Below are 23422 nucleotides of genomic sequence, written 5' to 3' on the forward strand. Positions count from 1 at the left end.
CTGCTACTGGATTCTCTGACCTGCTTTACAGGCTTTATTATTCTAGTCCTAAAATCTTAAATTAAGAAGGCTGTCATCTCTTCTCGGTGAATGACATGAAATGGCTCATCCCCAAATCTTCTGGGAGTCACCATTCCCTAAAGTGCATGTTTTTAGAGGTACATTAACAGTGTAGAAATGTCTTTTGGAGGAGTGCATGGATGACAGGGGGTGTAGAACCCCCTCCTGCTTGACAGGTACTCATCTCTCTTTTAACATACCCACCGTTACACCTCCCTCGAGTTACTTTTAGAGCTCCCGTGCCTCTGAGGACGTGACTTTCCCTCAGTCACAGCCCTGCCTTGTCCCTCCCTCACAGCGCCCTGCCCGCGCTTCTGCACCCCCCAGGCGCTTTCCAGCGCCACCAGCACCCCTACCACCCCCTTCACGCCACAAAAAACACCTCAGAGAACCCACCCAGGACCTCTTTTTGTCCTCCCCTTCCCCTCCCGGGCTACTTTTAACCCGAGCCGCGGGGGCTGAGGGGGGGTGGTTACGGGAGGCCCCTGCCGGCCCCCGTAGGCGCTGAGGCGGCGGCCGCGGCCGGGCCCGCCCCGGGAAGCGACGCGTTGGCGGCGGTGACGTCTCGGCGGCGGCCGGGGGGGAGCACGGAGCCATGGCGGCGGCCCCGCTGACGGCCCCGGGCGGCTCCGGGCCGGCGGCGGCGGCGGCTGTGGGGGCGGCAACGGCAGGAGGGGGACGAGGAGGCCGCGGGCCGGCCCTACGCGAAGGCGCCCGGGTGTCGGCGCTCTGCCTGGCTTGGTACGGGCTGAGCGCCGGCGGTAACGTGGTGAACAAGCTGCTGCTCGGCGGCTTCCCCCGGCCCGTCACCGTCTCCCTCTTCCACATCCTGGGGCTCTGCGGCCTCCTGCCGCCGCTTCTGAGGGCCTGGCGGGTGCCGCCGGCCGGCCCGGCCCAGCTGCCGCCCCGCGCCTACCCCCGCTACATCCTGCCCCTGGCTTTCGGCAAGTATTTCGCCTCCGTCTCGGCCCACGTCTCGCTCTGGAGGGTGCCGGTGTCCTACGCGCACACAGGTGAGGGGCTGGAGGGGGTGTGAAGGGGATCTGGGTCCGGGGATCCCTGTGGGGGCTTCTTTGGGTGGCCCCGGGGGGGGGTCCTGGGGTGCTGGGGGTGCTCGTTGTGGTGCCCCGGGGGGTGATGTGAGGCCTGGTGGGTGCTCGGAGGGTGCTGGTCCCTGCTGTGTGCTTGTGCCGGTGCCTGTTTGGTGACTTGAAGGCCTGAACAGGCTCCTGTGGGTGTCCCACGTAGTGACGTGAATCATGAAGTGGTTTGGGTTGGAGAGAACCCAAGAGCTCCCCCAGCTCCAACCCCCTGCCACAGGGACGCCAGCCACCGGGTCAGGGTGCTCAGGGCCTCATCCAGCCTAATCCTGAACGCCTCCAGGGGTGGGGCATCCCCAGCCACTCTGGGCAACCTGTGCCAGTGCCTCACCACCCTCTGAGTGAAGAAAAGCCTTGTGTGCCCTCATACGAGGGTCCAGTGCAGCGTTGTAGGGCCTGGTGTGTGTTTGTGTGGCTGCCTAGCATGGGGTCCTGGTCCCCAGTATGTGCTCACACCGGTGTAGGGACCCAGAGCCTCAAATGTGCTCAGGTGGGTGCCTGCTGTAGTATCCCCTGCCCCAGCATGTGCTTGTACAGATGCTTGCTGCGGTGTCCCTGAGCACCACAAAGGGCTGTCCCACATTTATATGCCTGCCCAGAGCAGTGACAAGGGATGACCCCGTGTGGGCTGAGGTTCTGGCTGTGGTGGGACCAGAGCTGAGCCCCTGCTCCATCCCCAGTGCTCGCCCTCTGCTGACGGTCTGTAATGGAGCTGGCCCGATCTTTGCATCCCCACCGAAATTTTCTTTCCGTTCTCAGTAAAAGCGACGATGCCAATATGGGTGGTTCTTCTTTCCCGGATCATTATGAAGGAAAAGCAGACGACGAAGGTGCGGACAGGTTTGCTGAGGTTTCTTCTCTTGCTGTTTTTTGTAGTGTGCTTTGCTGGCTGGGATCTGGAAGGCTTGGCTTTGGTCACCTGGGTGAATTTTGTGGTTGAAATTAGATTACGTGGTTCCTTTTCCTTTTAACACATCTAAACATTGAGCAAGGTGATGCTCTCCAACATACTGGAGTTGTTCTGGCATTTATTGTAGTTGCTTCATTTCCTCGGGACACAACAATATAAAAGCTGATCCCTTGATCTGTTGCTTTATTCTTCTCTCTCCTTTCTTCCCCAAATCAGCAGTAAGTATAAACTCACTTAAAATGAAAATTATTAGAAGATGCAAGCTGTTCTTTTCTATTCCTTTTTCAGGTATACTTGTCTCTGATCCCCATAATAACTGGGGTCCTGTTGGCCACAGTCACCGAACTTTCCTTTGACATGTGGGGACTCATCAGTGCACTTGCTGCTACTCTGTGCTTTTCACTTCAGAATATCTTCTCAAAGAAGGTAACAGCTTTGCTGTTTGTGGTATTGGTCAGTAGTGTCACCCTTCAGAGGAGTAGCATGTATTTTCCAGTACAGAGGGATGATGATGATGTTGACTTTCCTAGAGACATAGGATGGTTTGGGTTGGAAGGAACCTTGAAGTCCATCTTGTTCCACCCCCTGCCATGGGCACGACCCCTCCTGCCAGCCCAGGCTGCCCAAAGCCCCATCCAGCCTGGCCTTGGGCACTGCCTCTCTGAGCAGTCTGTGCTGCCCTAAATCTCTCCTTTAGTTTAAAACTGTTATCCTTGATTGTTACACACTCTGGTGAAGTCTCTCCCCGTTGTTCCTGTAAGCCCTGTCTTCTGACAGTTTGATAGTGCTTAAATGTAACAGTTACTGAAAATTTTTAACATACCTTGCTGTATAAAATCGCTTTCCTGTGGTGAATGAGTCAGTGTCAACACTGGGCACTCCTTGAAGTCTTAGAAACAAAGAGGCGAAGTTAAAAGGTGTGGCTTGAATGTTACAAAATGATTTGTGGTTTGTAGAGCCTTTTAAATGTGTGACTAAGATAGTCACCAGTGAAGAAACCATTCTTTTTTGGAAAGACGTCTGTTTTTCTTTGGTCGTCCTTATTGGGAATTCATACCATAACAGTATTTACAAATTTAATATTGTAATATTTACAATATTACAGTAATAAATCAGTATTTATTCATGGTGCATCTGTCTGTCTGAGGTTGTTACCATTACATGGCTACTGAATCTTTGCTGATTACATGGTGTGTTTCCTAAGGTGTTAAGAGATTCCCGAATACATCATCTTCGGTTGCTGAACATACTTGGGTGCCATGCTGTGTTCTTCATGATCCCAACATGGGTTTTGGTTGATCTTTCTTCCTTCTTAGTGGAGAATGACTTGGTAAGTGTTACGTTTGGGAAACTGTCTGCAATTAAGACAGGAGGAAAAAAAATACATCCATACAAAAATGTGCACTTAAATATTTTCAGTGTAGTTCCTCATCAGCGTGGAAGGAACTGTTGTGAAATACCTGCAGACTGTTTCACAAAACAATATATGAAACAAGTTTATCATGAGAATTCATGCCAGGTTTAGGAGAGGTAGCGTATGTGACAGCTTGAACCTGAGGAACTGAGAGCTGCAGACAGGAACAAATGCACCCAGAGTGCATGTTACGTGTGTGGTGTTTTCATGTGGTGTTTTCTCAGAATCTGTAGTTGCATGTTTGGGTGCTACTTAACCATAGGGAAGTTACAGCTGTTCTTCCTATCAAAAGGCAGGTAAGAAGTGACTCGTGTTTTATTTCTGTTACTTTGTTGCTTACCTAAAAGCTGAGATAAACTTTTTTTTTCTTGTAACGTTTGTTTTCCTGACAGAGCACGATGTCTCATTGGTCCTGGACCTTGATGCTACTTATAATCAGTGGATTCTGTAATTTTGCCCAGAATGTCATTGCCTTCAGTATTCTCAACCTGATCAGCCCGCTAAGTTACTCTGTTGCAAATGCCACCAAAAGAATAATGGTCATCACCGTGTCCCTTATAATGCTTCGCAATCCAGTTACTAGCACCAATGTTCTTGGAATGATGACAGCTATCCTAGGGGTCTTCTTATACAACAAGGTAAGGCGTTTATCTGTTTGTTTGTTTATTCAGGAAGCTCACTTGAAACAGTCTAGTAGTTTTGAATTATGCCTTTTTGGATTATTTTATGCGTGGCATAAAACTGAAGCGCTTGGGTCGGGCCAGGTGCCCTTAGGTGTCTAACAAATTTTGATCTTAATATTTTCTTGAAAAATGAAGATTAGGAAGTAACTCACTAAAATCTCTTGAGCAGAAGAGAAAAGTAATGATTTAGCATATGAGAAGAATGAGATTTTTATTAGGAGGCACTAGGATTTTAAAATTCTAATAGACATACATAGGGGTGTCATTTTAAAAGTGTGTGGTTTTGTCCTAGGTATGAGGATATGTTAGGTGATAGCCTAGAAAACCATTCTTTTGTTCATTCTTTCCTTCTTTCCTAGACAAAATACGATGCAAACCAAGAAGCAAAGAAGCAGCTACTTCCAGTTACGACTGGAGACCTTGTGAATTTGGACCGGCATCGAAACACTCCTGAAAAGTCTCAGAACGGACTTACGGCATTTGCACAGCACGGAGACTATCAGTATGGGCGAACCAATATCTTAACAGATCACTTCCAGTACAATCGGCAAAACTATCCAACTACCTACAACTTAAATCGTTTTGATATTTAGAGTCCTGGCGCACAGGTATAGACTGTGATATCAAAGTGTCCCCAACATTATCAGAAACTTTTAGTACATCCATGAATGTAAAGCCATTTTATTGTACAGGTTTTGCAGAAGGGAAGATGCATGTGTAGTGGAAGTGGTACAGACCTTCAGCTTCTGCCGAGCAGATCTTTAAATGTGAAACAGCTAGATCTGACACTGGAATGAAATGCACAGTGTAGCTCCTGTACAGAAAGTCTGGTGAACTGCAGATACAAAACATCAGAGCAAAATATCTGGTGTCACTGCTCCTACTTGGAGTCTGTCAATTGGGTATTCTTTTGGCAGCTAAACTCTGGCCAGTACTTTGTTTCCACACTGATAACGTAACCTTTAATTTGTTCTCTATTATGTTTTAATGATGCTTAGGGGAAAATTGCAACTAGGCATATTTCTGATTATCAGAATTTGTTGGTTTGGGAGGATTGACGTATGTATATCAGTTGCAGATAAGTAGTCTTGAATTCATCTTGAGCAAACACAAAACTTGGTGTGGGTATTAATTATTTCTATGCCTATACCTTCAGTTTTTGATGACAAACGAGAAGTATTTCTGAAAGAATAGACAGTAGGAAGATTGATCCCTTCAAGAAGCATATTTCAAGCTTCATATTTAGAGAAACAGTTTTCTCTAATATCATTATTGTCCCAGTCGCTGTAGTTAACAGAGCTTAAGATCCCCATTGTTTTCTGAACAACATAGTCCTGTAACTTCATACATAGGTCTTCCCTGGCAATACGGAAAACACCTTGACAAATAAAGTGTTTGGAATAATGTTATTTTTTTAAACTTGCTTTACACCTCTTATAAAAGTCTTGTCGGTTAGAAATTGAAAGGCTTAAGGTGTTTTCTTCTCAGTTTTATGCATAACTTATGCTTCCTTATATGATTCATATATTATGAATGCTTGCATTTGAATAATCATCATTCTCAAGAAACAATTAAGTCTTATCTTTTTAGCCCCTAATTGTTTTTTTTTTTTTAAGTTTCTTAATTACTGCAGTCGGAGCTGCTTTGTGCATTTTGTCTGACTTCTAATTTCAGCTGAAAGAAGTTACACTTTGTATCCTTCTCTGTTCCTGCAACTCCCCTAGCTCAATTAGTAAATAGTTAAGAAAAAGAATATTTAAATCAGCAGTAAATACATAATTATGGGTAATAAAAACTGATTCAGTCGATATAAATGAACAAAATTCAAGACAAGTTGATTTGATTATCATGAATTAGAGACTGCATTTGTGCATGAAAGGAATGAAACCAGTTGAACTTTGGTTTCACTGAATCAGATTATTATTAATACTTTAGCAAAAAAAAAAAAAAAAAAAAAGGTTTTAGGGGCCTTCTTTCCTTAACAGAAAAGCTGTTGTACAGTGAAATTTTTGATAGCATAAATATTGTGTTTTTACTAGAGGTATTAGATACCAGTGACAACATTTAGGGTGTGGTGCTGTACACAACACTCCCTCCACCTATTTATTGCTTTAAAAACGACCATTTCCGTGATATGAGATGATGATTTGACTCCTTTCTGGATAATAAAGAATTTATTTTTAAGGGCAAAGTCAACCTGATCTTATTCTTTTGGCTGACTATGGAGGTAGTTATGTAGATTACCTCCCACAATACAGTCCAAAAGAGGAAATGGTCCATCTGAAACTTCAGAGATGGGTTAAATATGCTGCTAATGTCCGTGAGCAGAACTTCTTGACTTGACTGGAGTTTAATCTGTTCATACTAGGTTAGAACATGGGCTTTTAGTTTATAAAATGTGAATAAATTATTTCCTAACCCCAAATAACAAGGACAAGATTATGAGGAAAAGCATTCTTTCGTATGAAATTGCTTTTGCCTATTCCAGTATTAATTTATGTATAATGATTTCTTTTAATACTGTAAAGAGCAACATGTGTATTTCTAAGGCTCACTTCCCAATATTTAAGCGCTGTTACAAAAATGTAGAAAGAATCATGTGGACTCTGGATTTGGATTAGATTCTGGCTCTGCACAAGTTTGATTTGAGGATGAATGAAACGTTTAGGCTGAGACTTTTGAGAAGAACTGAGGTTGTTTGACTGCTTTCAGAGGAAGCTAGCTGGAAACTGTTAGACTCCTGCAAATGCTGGTGTTCTTTGTGCCTCAGTTTCCCTCCTTCGGGGGGGTTGAAATACCAGAAGACAGTAGCAGTGGGGGCCCCAGGGATGTACAGACGTGCTGTGAGTTCATCTGTAAATTTTCTGGTCTGTCTACCACTGTAATATATTCATACAGCTTGGAACTGTTGGAATAAAGCTCCACATACCGTATTCACAGATCAGAGATTTCATTAAATATATTTAGATGGCTTGCTCTCTGAAGAACATAACCAGATCTTTTTGCAACTCTGTCAAGAGAGAGCTTGCATGCACGCTTATTGTGGCAGGTCTTTAGCTCAGCTTTTTCTGTCAAGAGTATGGTAGCAGGTGAGGGCTTTCTGTTGAAATTACTTTGTCCCAAGTTCCAGCCTGGGCTCACGGCCTGACTTCGTCTCTGAAACAGAACTATTGTACTTGCAGAGCAGAAAGGGGCTGACCCAAAATAAGGGATATCACACCGGGCCCAGAGTGTGAATCTCTGGGCTTCTTCCCTGGAGCCTGTCTGACAGTGTTCATGCTCTTGTAGTTCATGTCTGTGGTCAGCAGGGATCATTTTGCATGGTACAATGTATAATTAAAACGGTTGAGTGAATCAGTTACAAGAGGTGGTTTTGCTGAGTACCTGAATCCAAGTCCTTAAGCAATATTGCCCACATTCAGGTAAAGGAAGTTTCTGATATTGTTGTAATATATATTTTAATCTTGGACTGCTACAAGATTTTGTTTGGCAAGGTGAAGCATTTGTTTTAACATGGTTTGTAAATTAATGACGTATTTATGTACATAGGTCTGTAGAAAGTATGGAAACACTGGAATAAAAAGGGCATACCTAGACAATCGTGTATAACGACCCTGTTATTAAAGTGAAGGGGGTTGGTTTCATTTTCTTTTTACTTGCAAGAAACTTTGGGAGTGCCATACATTAATACTGGCCACATACGAGCAATCAGATTAATGTTTTGCTAATATGGGTGTGACACCTTACCGGATGTTTACTAAGACTGAAACGAGCATGATTTGGATGCCGTAACTAGTGTTAGGACACTAGTTGCTGGTACCCTTAGAAATGTTTTGATTTCCATTGTGCATTTCTAACATATGTAAATACATCAGAAAATCGGGAAATTTTTGCCAAAACAGTCCTGGATAGTTTAGAAATACCAGTGTGAAAGAATTAATCTCCCCCCACTGTGTGTGGGTTTTCTCTTGATAACTCCTTAGATCATGTGGTGCTCTGAAGATCTCTTGAAAGCATTTCCCTTGCAGACTGAATTTTAGTACCCAGTAGTGATTAGAGTATCTTTATCATCAGGTAAAATGCTTGGGTGATTTTTTTTTTTAAATACCTGAATGTTAAATAAATCAAATTGAGGCAATACTTAGGCTTTGTAGGAGTACACTGATTTGTAAAAACAACTGTTGGTAATTTGGGGTCAATTCATGATGATTTCTAAACTCAAGACCTTTTCTTTCCAATGTGTGTTCAAAGCCACATTTTTCTGATGTAGCATTTTGCAGCAGAAGAAACTTCTGCCATGTAGCTATTTGTGGAAAAAGGTGCAATATAAATAAAGGGAAAGTTTTGTTTTTCTAAGGCTTCTGTTTCTGAACCATATTGTAAGCTGTTAAAGATAATTTGAAAATATCTTTATGGTGATGGTACAACCTGGTAAAACATTAATTAAACCTGAGATCACAGGTTTATGATAAATCATACTATGTAGATATGCAAATGCAAATATGCAGGTGGCAGCCACCACCCATCTTTGGTTTTGTTTTATTTTAGTAGTCCATAAATTGATGTGAGTATAGGTGTTTTTACCAAGAAAATCCCGCAACCCTTACGATAGGAAATCCAGCACTTAAGCAAATGCACAGTTTTGTGTTGTTTTCCTCTTCTTATTTCAACTCTTGTTCTGTGAAGCTCCAGATGTTACTTGGTTGGATTGCCCGTGGTGCAGCCCTCTAGCCTGTGGATCTTGGTACTGAAGCTGGGATCCCCGTATGGGATGAAGGGAAGATACTGCATCGGTCTTTCAGGGCCTGGGACTCTTTCTTGCCTAAAATATATTAGGCGTTCAGATGTTTTTTGACGGACACCTCTGTCAGGTAACTAGCTTTTGGGGCTCTTGGTGGATAAACCATTGCTGCATGCTGATGGATGTGGCAGCCTGGACGGTGGCAGCATGGGCTCCGATGTGCAAAGCATTTTTGCTGGAAGGCATCATTATGAATTTTGAAAATTTTCTTACTTCTAAATATTTAAATCTTATTTAAAGCTTATATCTTTAATAAGATTTGAACTTAATCTGGTCTTCTGGGATCAGTGTTAATTTCCAGGACTGCAGGGTGATGTAGAATCATGATCAGACTGTATCTGATATTCTTTTTTTTCAGTTGTTTCTTGGATACATGAAAACACCCATCTTCTTTCTGAGTTTTTATATTCTGTAGATAATATAGTGGGGTCTTCATGGTATGTCTTGTTAAGAATAAAAAGTTCTACCTTTTTGTGAGGATGTCTGTGAGTCTTGTGTATGTGACTGGAAATCCTGAAAAGTGTAATTTAATACCTAAAATTTAAGAAAGTGATTAGACATCCATGTGAGCACTGAATAAAAGTGTTAGAATACTCAGGCTTCCCTTTGGCCTTCTACAATTCATCTCTGGTTCTCCTGTAAATGGTCTTCAAGCATTTTCTAAAAATTGTGTCAGTAAGCAGAGGGAGTTGAGCAATTCCCACCAAGCCTCGTACCTCTTGACTGGGCTGTGAAGCTGATCAGATCAGCACCTTGCTTTTATAGGGATTCTCAAGCTGTCAGATAGTTTTAATCACATTTTGAAAGATAACAGACCATCAGGTGCCAAAGGAAGGATAAGGTAAAGACTAGAAACAACTTGAACATTTAAGTGTGTAAAGAAATGAAGTCGTGTGGAAAGAAACAGTGCTCAGGTGTGAGTTAAATGTCCCTTCACAGGGCAATTAACAGTTATATTTTTCGGTTGGCTGTCCTGAGCTCCCTGCACATCCACGTTCCTAACGTTTTTACATCATGTCTGTGGTCTCCCCAAGTGCTGCAGTGATGGATTTTCCCAGATACGCAACAGATGTTGAACGACGTTCTTTCTTTTAATGTGCTCTATGGATTTCTGTCAACCTGAGTGCAATTTGGATGTACTTTTACTTTGGATGTGGATGTTTAGTTTTTAGTTTGGATGTACTTTGATGTACTTTTAGGGCTTGGTAAGCACAAGCAGAACTGGCTGCTGCAGGAACGGCAGCGAGCGGGCAGCCACCCGCAGCCCAGAAGCAGCTTCCCCGGCTGGGCAGGGCGAGGGGCGAGCCTTGGGGCCGAAACGGCTTCGAAAACCGTGACAGAGCGGTGGGGAAGGGACCGTGACTGGACCATGACCGAACCCAGTCCCCTCTTGGGGGCTGGGGCCTGGCCCCGCCGCCTCAGCCCCTTCCCGCCCCGGGGCCGGGCCCTGTCAGGTTCCCGCCCTTTGCGGTCTCCATAGCGACGCGGCCGTAAAGCGCGGCCGCGCGTGGCGCTTGGCGGCACTTCCGGCCGGTGCGGCCTAGTGGCGGCGGCGGCGCCCCCGTTGTCCCGCAGCCATGGAGATGCCGCTGCCGCCCGACGGTGAGCGCGGCCCCGGGGGGGGTCTGAGGGGGGCGAGGGGGAGAAAGGGAGGTTTGGGAGGGGTGTGAAGGGAGGGAGCGGGCCCGGCGCGGGCTGACGGCGCTGCCTCCCCACAGACCAGGAGCTGCGGAATGTCATCGACAAGCTGGCGCAGTTCGTGGCGCGGAACGGGCCCGAGTTCGAGAAGATGACGATGGAGAAGCAGAAGGAGAACCCCAAATTCTCCTTCCTCTTCGGGGGCGACTTCTATGGCTACTACAAGTACAAGCTGGCCTTGGAGCAGCAGCAGCGTGAGTGGGGGCCGCGGCTCGGGGCCGGCCGAGGGTGGCGGCGGGCCCTGTACCCCCCCCCCCCCCACCTGCGGCCACTGCCTCCCCGTCCCCTCTGGGCCCCGGCCCGCGGAGCCGCTTTACCCCCCCTGGCCTCGCTCTACCCTGCCGGGATCGGTTTGCGGCCTCTTCCTGCCCTCTGAGCTCCAGGTAGATGGCTGAGCCCTGCCCGCGGCTCTGCACGCCTCCCCTTTCAGGGTTTGGAGCTAGGCTGGGCTGTGCTGTGGGCACAGGGGGCACTCGGGAAGCGGGAGGTCCCGCACAGAGCTCCGGGAGCTGGTCTGGTGTTGGAGACGGTCCTCTCCCTTTGTGCAAGGAGTCGCTTGTCCCCCTCATCTCTTTGCACCACCCACCCTTAATTGCACGATTGACATTTTGCATCGAACCATTACATGAAGAATGAGGGTCTGGAACCAGCACAGCGTTTGTGTATGGGCTTGTGATAGCAGACTTCTGTTTGAGGCTTGCTTTAAGAGTTTACTTTGTCTGACAGTGCTGTGCAAGCAAAGTCAAGATATTGAGGCTACAACGCAGATCCAGCCACTGCCCCAGCCATCTCTCCCACCACCGGCTGCTCCCATCCCAGCTCCTCAGGGCACTCCTTCTGTGGAGGAACTTATCCAGCAGAGTCAGTGGAACCTGCAGCAGCAGGAGCAGCATCTCCTTGCCATGAGACAGGTTGGTGTGAAATAAGCACTCGTCTGCCTTATCCTAAACTACCCGTGGCTGCAAATATTCAGAGCAAAGGGAGAGAGAAAGGCTTCCATCTGACTGGTGGGTGGTGGGTTTGGGTGTTGGGGAGGAGAGGAGGCATTATTGTACTTATTTTTGTTCCGTGGTAATTGCCACCGAATCCTTAGAACAGATGTATGTGATGCTTTAGTAAGATTGGTCCTTGATTAAGATAACATATTCAGTATATGAAAAGCCCTGCTGGTTCACAGAGTGGAAGAAATTGTGACTGCATTTGATGCTGGAGGCTGCTGGGAACTGCGAGAAATGTGGTTGTACTTTAGCAGTAGCCTAAAATAATCTTGTACCTCAGGGCAGATTCAGATTTGGGGTGGGAAGGTGCTGTGTACTTGAACGAGGTGTTTTTGCAGGCACCACTTTGCCCTTAATGCTACTGACAACCAAACTGAGGATTTATGGAAGAAGGGAGCACTCCTGGAATATATGTTTAGGACCTGTCTGCAATTATTTTTTTCAATGAAGGAGAGACATAAGAATGAATACAGTTTTTTTTTTTTTTTTTTTCCCAAAGAATGAGAACGGTCTTCTTAAAAACAAATAATCAAAACGTTTATGTATGATAACATTGCCTGTAAAGGGTCTTGGTCTTTAAGAGAGCTGCTTGTGGTTAAGAGGCTAAGAGACCTGGGCTATAGCAGCTTAGTTCTCTAAAAGAAAATGGGATGTAATTTAATTTAATTTTATAACTTTATTTTTTTTTTCAGGAACAAGTCACATCAGCAGTGGCCCTTGCAATAGAGCAGCAGATGCAGAAAGTTTTGGAGGAAACCCAGTTAGATATGAATGAATTTGACAACCTGTTGCAGCCAATAATCGACACGTGCACAAAAGATGCAATCTCAGTAAGTGATGTTAGTCTGAGCAGTTACTTGGTGCTGTTGTGGATTAAGAACGATCGGAATTTTGGGATTGTATAGAAAACAACTATGTTTTATATGGTAGGCAAGACAATTACCTGAAAATTTCTCTTCTGGCAGTTATTTCAGTGTTCTAAGGAGTCCTTATGATGTGAACACTTTAGACAAGCTTTTTTTTTTATTTATTTCTTTTCTGTAAGGCTGGCAAGAACTGGATGTTTAGTAATGCAAAATCTCCTGCACACTGTGAGCTGATGGCTGGGCACCTGCGAAATCGTATAACAGCAGAAGGAGCTCACTTTGAGCTTCGCTTGCACCTGATTTACTTAATTAATGACGTATTGCATCACTGGTAAGGATTACATCGTGTTTTTCAGTTTTATGTTTTGATTAATTGGGTGAAAGCTGTCTCTGCTACATATATTTCTTGACTAGTCACCTTTTATTTTTAATGTATTCATTATTTTTAGCAGATGCCTTAATATCTGTAGCTGGCATAAAGATCTGGTGCTTTAGTAATCAAATTCAACTTTTACCTAATTTGAATATTTTTATTCAAGTTAAGGCTGTACAGTAAAAATGTAAAGGAGGGAACTCTATATGAATCTTTTGGTACAGTGGAAGCTGGGAGGAATTGATTTGCAGTGCTTTTAATGCTATATTTAATGCTATAGTGAACAGCAGTAACTCTTCTCCTTCCCCTTCCTTTTTTGAAGCCAGCGGAAGCAAGCACGGGATCTCCTGGCTGCTTTACAGAAGGTGGTTGTACCTATTTATTGTACCAGTTTTTTAGCGGTGGAGGAGGATAAGCAACAGAAAATTGCCAGAGTGAGTACCTGGTTTTAGTTTGACTATGCTTTGCTTTGTTAGGTTAATGCCAGGCAGATTCACAAATACAAGGACAGAAGAGAACTGCTGAGATGTTTTTAGTCTGGTTGTCTTCACAAAATCTTATCACAGGATGTGCTTTGCATTTGAACATATTTGAACTACAACCTAAGAGTACTTAGCTTTAGCTATTTCTAAAAGGTTGAATGCATTTGAGTCTTTGGTGGTTCCAAATACAACTGAGTAAATCCTAGGTCTTTTGATAAAGCTGGAAATATTTAACCAAAAAAAAATAATTGCCTCAATTTTTCTGTGATTGTTCATCAATTCTAAGCACCTTTCGCTCTTGAATTTATGCAGCTTCTTCAACTATGGGAGAAAAATGGATACTTTGATGAGTCAATTATTCAGCAGCTACAGAGCCCAGCTCTTGGACTTGGCCAGTACCAGGTTAGTCACAAAAGAAAAGTTGCTCTTTTCAAAATATGCCTGTAAATATGAAAATTTAGGAAATGTTTTTCTTTTTGAAAGGCAACTATTAACACTCCTCCTCCTCCTCCCTATTGAAGTTGTTTACAAGGGATTACAGAAAATGTGAAACATTACCTTGTTCCTTCAAACATTCAATAATCTGGCTGTTGCTATGGTCCCAGAAAGTCTACTTGCATTAGTAACTACTACATTTCAGTCAAGCTTATTTCTGAGTGTTCTTTTTTTATGGAAATTGATGCTTGATAAAGGGTACTAAAGAAACCATACCTTTAAATTGTATACACTGCCATAGCTTTAAATTTCATATGCTAAGCATTGTTTTGGCAGCGGGAGGTACTCATTTTTAGCATTAATAATGAATGCTGTTGGTTTTAGCTGTGTTTGAAAGCTTGACTTAATATGGACAGTGGATTCTGTCCTGTAGAGAATATTTTGGAGACCTTCAGAGCTTCATAGTGTGACCAGGTCCTTCTGCCAGCAGAGTTATTTTGTGGAAGGCGGGGGGAATGTAATATAGGAGATTCTGAATGAGCTCATAGGGGATCTGTTTTACGTGCAGCACTGACTTTGTTCTCCTCAATTTCTCACTTTATCAGGCAAATTTGATCACTGAGTATGCAACAGTAGTACAGCCTGTGCAGGTAGCCTTCCAACAGCAGATACAGAACCTAAAAACTCAACACGAAGAGTTTGTAAACAGTTTAACGCAGCAGCAGCAGCAACAAATGCAAATTCCACCGCTGGAGAATGAGGTGAAATCAACCCCGCCGCCTCAAGCCCCCACAGCAGCACCAGCCTCAGCTCCACCATCTGCTCCAGTTACACAAGCAGGTACTAACCTGTTCTGGGGACCTGTGCAGAAACCAGTGGGTGGAAAAAATTAAGAGATTTGTTTTTATTTTTTTATCTATTTATTTCCCTACATTTTGCTTGTGAGCTACTGTGGTATGCTAGTTTGTTTCAAACAGATTCAGGCTTCTGCCTGGATCCTTGCATCTGGTGCAGTCTGATGCTTGAATATAAATGAGGAAAGAAGTTATGAGTGTTAGAAATCTGTCAGAAATCTCTCTCACAGTAGTAGATTTCTGTAAAATGTGACTACGTACACAGCAAAATTCTGATGGAGTCTTGTAAGTGTGCTGGTGTTAGTAACTGCCTGTGATCTGGATGCTTCTAACTGTCTCCAATTTGTTTCAGATGATGGTAAATCTCAGATGCCCATAGGTGGTTCTTCAGAGTATGACGCAACAGGGTCTGGAGTGCAGGATCCTGCCTCTGGTGGACCTCGTGGCCCTGGATCTCACGATCAGATTCCTCCAAATAAACCACCGTGGTTTGACCAACCTCACCCTGTTGCACCATGGGGTCAACAGCAGGTATCAAGCACTGCTCTGAAATGAGAGGTGGGGGGAGGTGGAACTTCACCTATTCAGAAAGACCATCTTGGGAGTGGGAGTGTTTTGAAAAGCTGGGAAGGTTATACATACAGATTAAAATCCAAAGCTTTCTTATTCTTAGCACAGCTGAAAGCAAAGTTTAGGCTGGATTTCAGGTTGTCAGCTACTCCACTTTTCCATATGAATGAGCAGAACAAGAAGTGCTGTCTTCAAGTTCAGCACTGAGTGGTTCCCTAGCAATTTAGTTTCAGAGAAAAGACAGGAAAAGTCCACAGCTGTTCAGAAATATTTTTGAAATTGTCTACAGGCGATATTCACTTTAAAAGGTAGAATGTTTTTATCGCTTTCTTGTAGCCTAATGACCAGGCTCATTACTTTTACCACCAGGGACCACCTCACTGTCCTCCATGGAATAACAACCATGAAGGAATGTGGAACGAACAGAGAGATCAAGGCTGGAACAACCAGCGAGAGACGCCGTGGAACAACCAGCCCGATCCTTCTTGGAACAACCAGTTTGAAGCCCCGTGGAACAACCAGCACGAACAACCTCCATGGGGTGGGGGTCAAAGGGAACCTCCATTTCGAATGCAGCGGCCACCTCACTTCAGAGGCCCATTTCCTCCACATCAGCAACATCCCCAATTCAACCAGCCCCCGCATCCGCATAATTTCAACCGCTTTCCACCTCGCTTCATGCAGGATGATTTTCCACCTCGCCATCCCTTTGAAAGGCCTCCTTATCCTCATCGTTTTGATTACCCCCAGGGGGATTTTCCTCAAGGTAAAGTGTGTGCTGGGCCAGGTTTTCTTACGTTGCAATACTGATTGCTGTTACAAACTGTAGTGCTTTGGGGTGACAGCATATTCTTGGTGGAGTGCTCAGGTTTTCCTGAGAAATACTGAGTTTTTGGGTTTGGGAAGCTACAACGAACTGACTCAGTAGCAAATATGTGCAGAACTGGATGCTTCCTTGCTTCTTGTCTTCCTTCCACAACTGGGATAACCAGAAACTGTAATCCAAGCTCAAGTCAGTGGCTCTTTGGGTACTCTTTTTGTGACTATTTCATTTTAAAAATAGCTCAGAGGTGAGAGGCAGGATTTACCTCCAAATTCAATTCCTTGTACGTCAGGCCGTAGGTGAGGTCTCTTTAGCTAGGTCCTCCCTAGATAAAAGAGGTTAGAGGAAGGCAGGATGGAAGCATTTTTTCTTGTGTATCCATGGTCTTCTCTTCCTCTCTTTATTTTTAGAGAAAAGCTCTCAGTTGTCTGTCTTGTGCGTGGCTAGCATTGTGTGACTTGGTGTAGTGTCTGGTGAAATGATCCTTCCCTCCCTCGTTGGGTTTGCTCTCTCGCTGGAACATGGGGATGTCTGAGAATGTAGTCGGGGCACTGTGTGCCTGCCCTTTGTGGCTTGGGTTTGGCTGCAGGCCTCCTCTGAAGTCTGGTGGTAGTCTGCCCTGATTTGGTTCCTATTTAGTTTTCCACATCCAGAAGTTATGATCATTCTGGAATGATCGTTGTCAACATAGTAACTAAAGATCCCTGTGGTTCTGTGTGACAAGTAACTTTAAAAATGGCAATGTAGGAGTTGCTATTTTAAGCATAAAAGATTTCTATTTCCCCACGTCCCAAAAAGGTTGAAAACCAATGAATTATGTATTTAGGATTGTGTCTAACTTCTCCAGTAAAGATTTTTTTTTTTAAGAGCTGTGGTATCGAGTAGGAAGAACAGCTTTTCTTGTCTGGGTGAGGTGTATGTGGGGAAATTAAGGTTTTTAAGCCCAAAAAAGATGCTGTGTTTTGGGTTGTATTGATGACCCGGAACATCTGTTGTATCACGCAAAGATGTTGGAGGAGGGGAATCTACTAAACCAGCTAAAATTAGGAAAGTGATGAAGCAATGACAGTGCAGCCTATGTTCAAATCCTAATAAAGATGAGTCAAATAGCAGAGGCTGAGGACTGTGTGGTGGCTGTAGTGACTTCCTGGAAAAGCCATTGGTCCCCCTGCAGCAAGTATTGATTTTCAGTCTTCCCTTTTTTCTGCGGAGCTCAGTGAGTTCAGCAGGGTCTCCTGGCGTTCACAGCAAATGGTTTGTCCATCAGTGACTGGATGGATGCCTCTCACTCCTACTTTAACAGGATATTATCTCTACCTCTTCTTGAAACACTGCTTTAAACTTCTTTAAAGCATTTTCTTGTCACCTACTCGTGTGAGTTAATTCCTGCCATGTTTATTTCTTTATGTATAATGATTTGGCATAGAGGCAGTGTATTACGGATCTGTTTAGGTTGATGCTAAGCCATGATTGTGTGTTTAGGCTTCAGAAATAGATCCCATCAGCAGCTGGCCTGCTGCATCTGAAACCTTTTGTTCTTGAGCATCTTTCTTGTGGTACTTTTTGACCACAGTATGTCCCAAAGTAAGCAGTGGCTTAGAGTTAGCTTCCTGTTGTCTTGAGAGTGGCTGTTGTAGCCAGAAAAAGAGATGCACTGCAAGATTTCTGTGAACATGAGGCTGGCTACAGGTCCTAGTTCTTCCGTTCTGTTGCTTTTCTTGATCTACAAGGTGCCAAGATTTGTTTTTAGGATAAACGTGCTAATTGACGTACACTGCTCTTATTGCCTTTCCCTTCTCTGTAGCTAAGTAAAATGTTTTAACCCTCCCACTCTGTGCAGAAATTGGACCTCCTCATCATCACCCTGGTCACAGATTGCCTCATCCTGGAATCAGCGAGCATCCTCCCTGGGGAGGGCCACAGCACCCTGATTTCGGGCCTCCCCCACATGGATTTAACGGGCAGCCTCCTCACATGCGGCGACAGGGCCCCCCTCACATGAACCATGATGATCCCAGTCTGGTGCCAAACGTTCCCTACTTTGATCTTCCTGCTGGACTGATGGCTCCGCTTGTAAAAGTAAGTGCTTGAAATTGGGCCCTGACTGGTAGGATTAAAAGATCAAAATCCCACAGTGAATATTACGGGTAGTTTGACGTGTACATTTTCAATTTCACATCTTTCCCTCCAGCAGCCCTCAGGCTCAGCACGTTGTTGTATGGGCGGGTGGTGAGGGAAGGCAGTGAAAATGGTAAAAACTTGGTGTTGTGTCCCAGTGAAAGCCAGTTGAGCCTGTTTCTGTGAAAGACTCATTTTTTTCAAAGTCTTACCCCCAGTGATTTTCAGATGGGCAGAGAGACCCTGCAGTTCTGATGGGGCCACTGTGCACTAGTTTTGGTATTCAGAATTTTCTTACAAAGGTATTTTACAACACTAGTGTTATATGTGCCAAGAATGGTAGCGAACATGCACCTGTATCAGCATCTTGGGGGATATTTGCATTTATCATTCTGTGTTTGAGATGAACAAGTAGGTCTATTCCATCTCTTAACTTCGTGTTACTCAGCATACACCAGCTTTTACCAGATTTCCATCCAGGCACAGTTATCACAGAGGTGGATAGATAAGACGTGTGTTTTATCTACCTGGTGATCCAGATAATGCTCCAATAGGTGTTGTGCTGGCTTATAGAAATCAAAATGGTGGTGATAGCACAAGGAAGCAGTGGGTCATCTGCAGAATCCTTATTGCTGGACCATTTTTAATCCAATAGTGAATTGTGAGGTCCCTACACAGTTAAATCTATATTTATCTCTTCAGGGTAGCAACCCCATGACACATGACAAGAATGTAATTTGTTTTGTTTCCGGCAGCTTGAAGATCATGAGTATAAACCTTTAGATCCTAAAGATATACGTCTTCCACCCCCAATGCCCCCCAGTGAGAGACTACTGGCTGCGGTTGAGGCATTTTATAGTCCACCATCTCATGACAGGCCTAGAAACAGGTAAGAGTAGGTATAGCTAACAATATGGTAAGGAAAATGCCCTACGAAGCTGTCTCAAAACAAGAAGTGCCTCTCTCTCCTTCGCCTGTGTCTTGGTTCTTCTAATGCTGAAAATAAGTGCTCTTGTTGTATTTTAAACTGTTTGATCTTGCACTGAGATGTGTGAGACCTTTCTGCCCAGGCCCTTTGTTCCCTACAAAATCTAGCGGAAATCCTTAATTGCTCCGTGGATCAAAGTAGAGTTTTACTGATGTTGGTTCTATGTGTGGTTGATTTATTGCAGTGAAGGCTGGGAGCAGAACGGACTGTACGAATTCTTCAGAGCTAAAATGAGAGCGAGACGGAGGAAAGGTCAGGAGAAGAGAAATAGGTGAGAGATCTGTCTGGTGCCTTCTGATGCACGCTGTTCATTTGGAAGGTGCTAGGATCACCTCAGACTAATAGAAGAAAAATCTGTTCAGCAGTATGTTGGTGGAATTAACTGAATTTTAAATTGCTGGAAATTCTATCTAATCCATAGAAATAGTTTTGTTTTTTTCACACTTAGGTTTTGATTAGATTGTTTGCAGAAATATAGTGCTTTTATGTAATTTCAGTTTGATCAAAGTTACATTTGCATTTCTCAAGCATCTCCAAGGAATTTCACTGGAGTTTCTCTGCCTTTGTCTGTGCAGTGGGCCTTCTCGGTCTCGCAGTCGGTCTAAAAGCCGAGGTCGTTCATCCTCCCGGTCCAATTCACGATCTTCAAAATCGTCTGGCTCCTATTCAAGGTCACGATCTCGCTCTTGCTCTCGGTCACGATCCTATTCACGCTCTCAGTCCAGGTACAGTGCAATGGGGTGAATCTCAGGAAGTCAGAGGCAGTGGGAAACAACCTTCAGGGCTGAAAAAAGAACCCTGGATGTTGCTTCGGAAACTTGTGCGTCTGATCTCACGTGCTGTCTTTTTCCAGAAGCCGGAGCAGGTCCCGCTCTTCCCATAGCCGCTCGCGGTCACGGTCACGATCCAGATCAAAATCTTACTCCCCAGGAAGGCGGCGCCGGTCCCGGTCTCGCAGCCCCACTCCTCCGTAAGCTTTTGTTTGTTTATTTCTCTTTTTACCTGGTCTGTTCAGATTAGTACCATAAAGGGTACTTTTCTCATAAACTGAGTGCGTTAAGTACTTCACCAATAGTAGAAAGGATGACAAGCAGATTTGGTAATAGTATTTGTGCTATTTGTGTATCTATAGAGAGAAAATATTACCATTTTGTGATTGCTTTATAACAAAACACTCTGCAGCTGTGAAGGCCTTATAAGCCTTCCTAGAATGGAGGAAAAATCCTCCAAGAGCTTTTTGTGTGAGGAAAACTAGTGTTTGATTTCTCCCTTGTACCGAGAAGCAGGTAAGGTTTGTTGGCACCTTTAAAACTCCATAACCTAATAGCTTTATAAAAAAAAAAAAAATCTTAAAATGAATGGGATTATACTGGATGTTAATATTTAACAAGATTTAAAGTCCCTTGCACTTGGTCAGAACAGTATTGCTTGCTTTTAATTTCCTTTTTTTTCTATTTCCTTAGTTCTTCTGCTGGTTTGGGCTCCAGTTCTGGGCCTCCTATACCAGAATCAAGACTTGGAGAAGAAAATAAAGGCCATCAGATGCTAGTGAAAATGGGTAAGGTACTGGTTTGGAATATAAGCCAGGAAACACAATCAGGCACTCAGCTCTTGGACATCGTTAATTTTTGCACATTCCTAAGTATTGTCCCTTTCAGCACCTTCATATTCTGAGGACAGAGTAAGGATATTCAGAGATGTAAGTACATAAAACGTGAAACAACGATGGCAGTTGCCCTTCTGGGAAGGATATGGAAGACAGGGATGTGAGTTTGGCATCAAATAGGATTCAGCTACCTGGAGTTTCATCTCCCAACAGTGTAGATCAGCATCTGACCAAACAGATTGGGCTTGCATTGTCTTTCCCCTTGACCTCTTAAATGTTCTTAGGGATAGTGTTAATGTTTCTCTACTCCCAGACTTGCTGCATGTTAATGCTTTCAGGAAAAACAAACAAAAAAAAACGGTTCATATATTGTTTGACTGTTATCCTGCTGCATTGAATGGATGTTTTCTTTAGCTGTTTTCATGATGTTTGCTTATTCTGCAGAATTCGAGTAATACAATAGGTACAGGATTGCAATGTTGTGTCCCTTCTGCAGGATGGAGTGGGTCTGGTGGATTGGGAGCCAAGGAGCAAGGAATTCAGGATCCAATTAAAGGAGGGGATATCCGAGACAAATGGGATCAATATAAAGGAGTGGGAGTTGCATTAGATGACCCTTATGAAAACTACCGAAGAAATAAAAGTTACTCATTTATCGCACGCATGAAGGCCAGAGATGAATGTAAGTGAATGTTGCTAAGCAATTCAAAAAAATGTTCAGACTTATTAATGATATTTGTCCTATTTAGAGTTTTACTGTAGAGTATAAGCTCAATTTTGAGTATTTCTTCATTCTTTCTAATATAATGGATTTAAAAAAAAATCAACAAGGTAAGTAGACGTACTCTGATTAACTCTGCATCTTTCCCTTTTCAGTGTTAATTTGTATTCTAATTTCTGAAACACTATTAGCTTGTTTTGTGTAAGCCACATCATGGCTTCAACACCAGTAGCCTCTATCTTTAAATCTTATCCTTCAAAAAATAGGATTGTCATAAAAGTAGCAGAGGGAGCCATACCACGGGATGGATGGCTGCCAAAGCAGGAAGGAAGTCTGTGTGGTTGGAATGAAGCTGGCCCACGCTTACTGTTTGGCCCTGCCCAACTCCTAGTTTCCTACAGTTAGTGCTGTGTTCTGTCAAACCCAGAACTGGCAATAAAAATCGTAGTAGTGCAGTTTCAGAAAGGGTGCAAAGTGGAGGTGCTTCTTAGGAGATGGAGAGAATTATCCAAGTGATAGATTTTTGCAGAGAGTCTGTGTTACATTAAACTAAACAGTAATTAAAATTAAAAAAACTGGCATGCCAGTTGAAAAGTCACTTCTACCTATGGCCGCAGTAGATCTGTATAATAAAATGAATTAACGTAAAGCTCAAAAGGAAAAAATCCTTATTAATAAAGCCCTCATTCCATGAAACATTTCGGACAGCTTAGGTGACTGCAGAATGTGTAAGCGCTGTTTTCCCTATTGTTTCAGTGAAGCGTGAAACGCAAGACCCTCCACCACCTGAATAAGACTCTCTGAAGAAAGATGTCTTGCATCTTCTACAAAACATTAAACTTGTATAAATCCGGATTAAAGTCTGGAGGAAGTGACAAAAGAATTACTTTTAAAACTATGGTGAAAAATGGAAAGCTATGACATGTACTTCAACACTTGTGATTTAGTGTTTAAAAAGGCCAGTCATTACTATGACATGTCTAGCACGTTTAAGAATTTCCATTTTATTTTGCAAAATTTTTTAGTTAGTTAGCCATTTTATACTAGACTTAAGCCCCAGTCAAGCTCTCCCTGGTCAAAGATTGTGATTCTCTCATTCCTGTGGAATACAGACGTTATCTGATAATGGTTATATGTCTCTAGTTCCATAATGTATGTTTATTTCTCTCAAAAGGTTAATTCTATTTGAAGTGGAGGGGTGCTGCCTTGGGATCAAGTCAGACTGATGCTGAGCAGTGTATCCTAATGTCTAAATGGGGAATGAAGCATCTAGTTCCAGTACAGGTGACCTATGAGCACTGTGCAAGCTTGTTAGAACCTACCATACAACTTAACACCCCTACACACCAGCTGCTGCAGTCACAACTCTGTTCAGAACATGAGGGTTAACTGTTCTAGCTTTTCAAGCGCTCTAAGGGATGTTCAATGCTTTGTAATGGAAGACATTCTTTAAGCTTTTTATATTTTTGTATATACCCTTTAATAAAAGCTAATTAGTTCAATAGAAGAGAATCAATTTTCTCTGCTCTGCAAGTTTCTAACAGTGAAATGTTATTGGAAACTTCCTTTAACCTAAATGAGAAGAAAAAAAAAAAAAACTTTTGTAATTGTTTCCAGAGACCACCAGCTAAAGATATTAGGCCCTTACACTGCACTTCCACTCCAGAGGTCTGCGTGGTGGTAACCTCTTCCCAGAGTAATTTGTTTGTATAGCAGAAACCCTCTTAAAACCATTCAGTTAATATGGTGAAATATCAGTTTGTTCTAGATCTACTGTAGTTGTGGAACTGTAACTGTCTGTGAATCAGCATACAACACCTGTATGTTATCAACTTGTGAATTTTATTGTTTTGCCTTCCAATAAACACTTTTTTTAATAAAAAAAAAAATAAAACAGTGGCTCAAACTTGAGACTAAATGGA

At 43.5% G+C, this 23422-nt stretch overlaps 2 protein-coding genes across 7 annotated transcripts; both read left to right on the plus strand.

Annotated features, from left to right (window-relative positions):
- The first annotated feature begins 592 nt into the window (after window positions 1-592).
- On the plus strand, window positions 593-9448 carry SLC35E1 (solute carrier family 35 member E1). Of its 2 annotated transcripts, XM_027472013.3 has the most exons (7): window positions 593-1073; window positions 1920-1990; window positions 2359-2496; window positions 3275-3400; window positions 3877-4122; window positions 4527-4775; window positions 8854-9448. In XM_027472013.3, the coding sequence occupies exons 1-6, from the start codon at window positions 656-658 to the stop codon at window positions 4758-4760; spliced, it is 1233 nt and encodes a 410-aa protein (XP_027327814.1). In that variant the 5' UTR covers window positions 593-655; the 3' UTR covers window positions 4761-4775; window positions 8854-9448. The 2 variants fall into 2 exon arrangements, with proteins under 2 accessions (XP_027327814.1, XP_027327813.1); XM_027472012.3 differs by lacking the exon at window positions 8854-9448 and having other exon boundaries at window positions 594-1073; window positions 4527-8523.
- Window positions 9449-10426: 978 nt separating this feature from the next.
- CHERP (calcium homeostasis endoplasmic reticulum protein) lies at window positions 10427-23418 on the plus strand. 5 transcript variants are annotated; one of them, XM_027472005.3, is made up of 18 exons: window positions 10427-10570; window positions 10687-10860; window positions 11393-11577; window positions 12357-12494; window positions 12710-12861; window positions 13226-13337; window positions 13698-13787; window positions 14426-14660; window positions 15027-15205; window positions 15614-16010; window positions 17908-18146; window positions 18941-19074; window positions 19358-19444; window positions 19749-19898; window positions 20027-20143; window positions 20637-20731; window positions 21276-21461; window positions 22257-23418. In XM_027472005.3, the coding sequence occupies exons 1-18, from the start codon at window positions 10546-10548 to the stop codon at window positions 22292-22294; spliced, it is 2733 nt and encodes a 910-aa protein (XP_027327806.1). In that variant the 5' UTR covers window positions 10427-10545; the 3' UTR covers window positions 22295-23418. The 5 variants fall into 5 exon arrangements, with proteins under 5 accessions (XP_027327806.1, XP_027327808.1, XP_071885237.1 ...); XM_027472007.3 differs by having other exon boundaries at window positions 22675-23418; XM_072029136.1 differs by having other exon boundaries at window positions 20030-20143; window positions 22675-23418.
- Window positions 23419-23422: the final 4 nt, after the last annotated feature.

Source organism: Anas platyrhynchos, chromosome 29, assembly GCF_047663525.1.
Source record: "Anas platyrhynchos isolate ZD024472 breed Pekin duck chromosome 29, IASCAAS_PekinDuck_T2T, whole genome shotgun sequence".
Taxonomy (NCBI): Eukaryota; Metazoa; Chordata; class Aves; order Anseriformes; family Anatidae; genus Anas; species Anas platyrhynchos.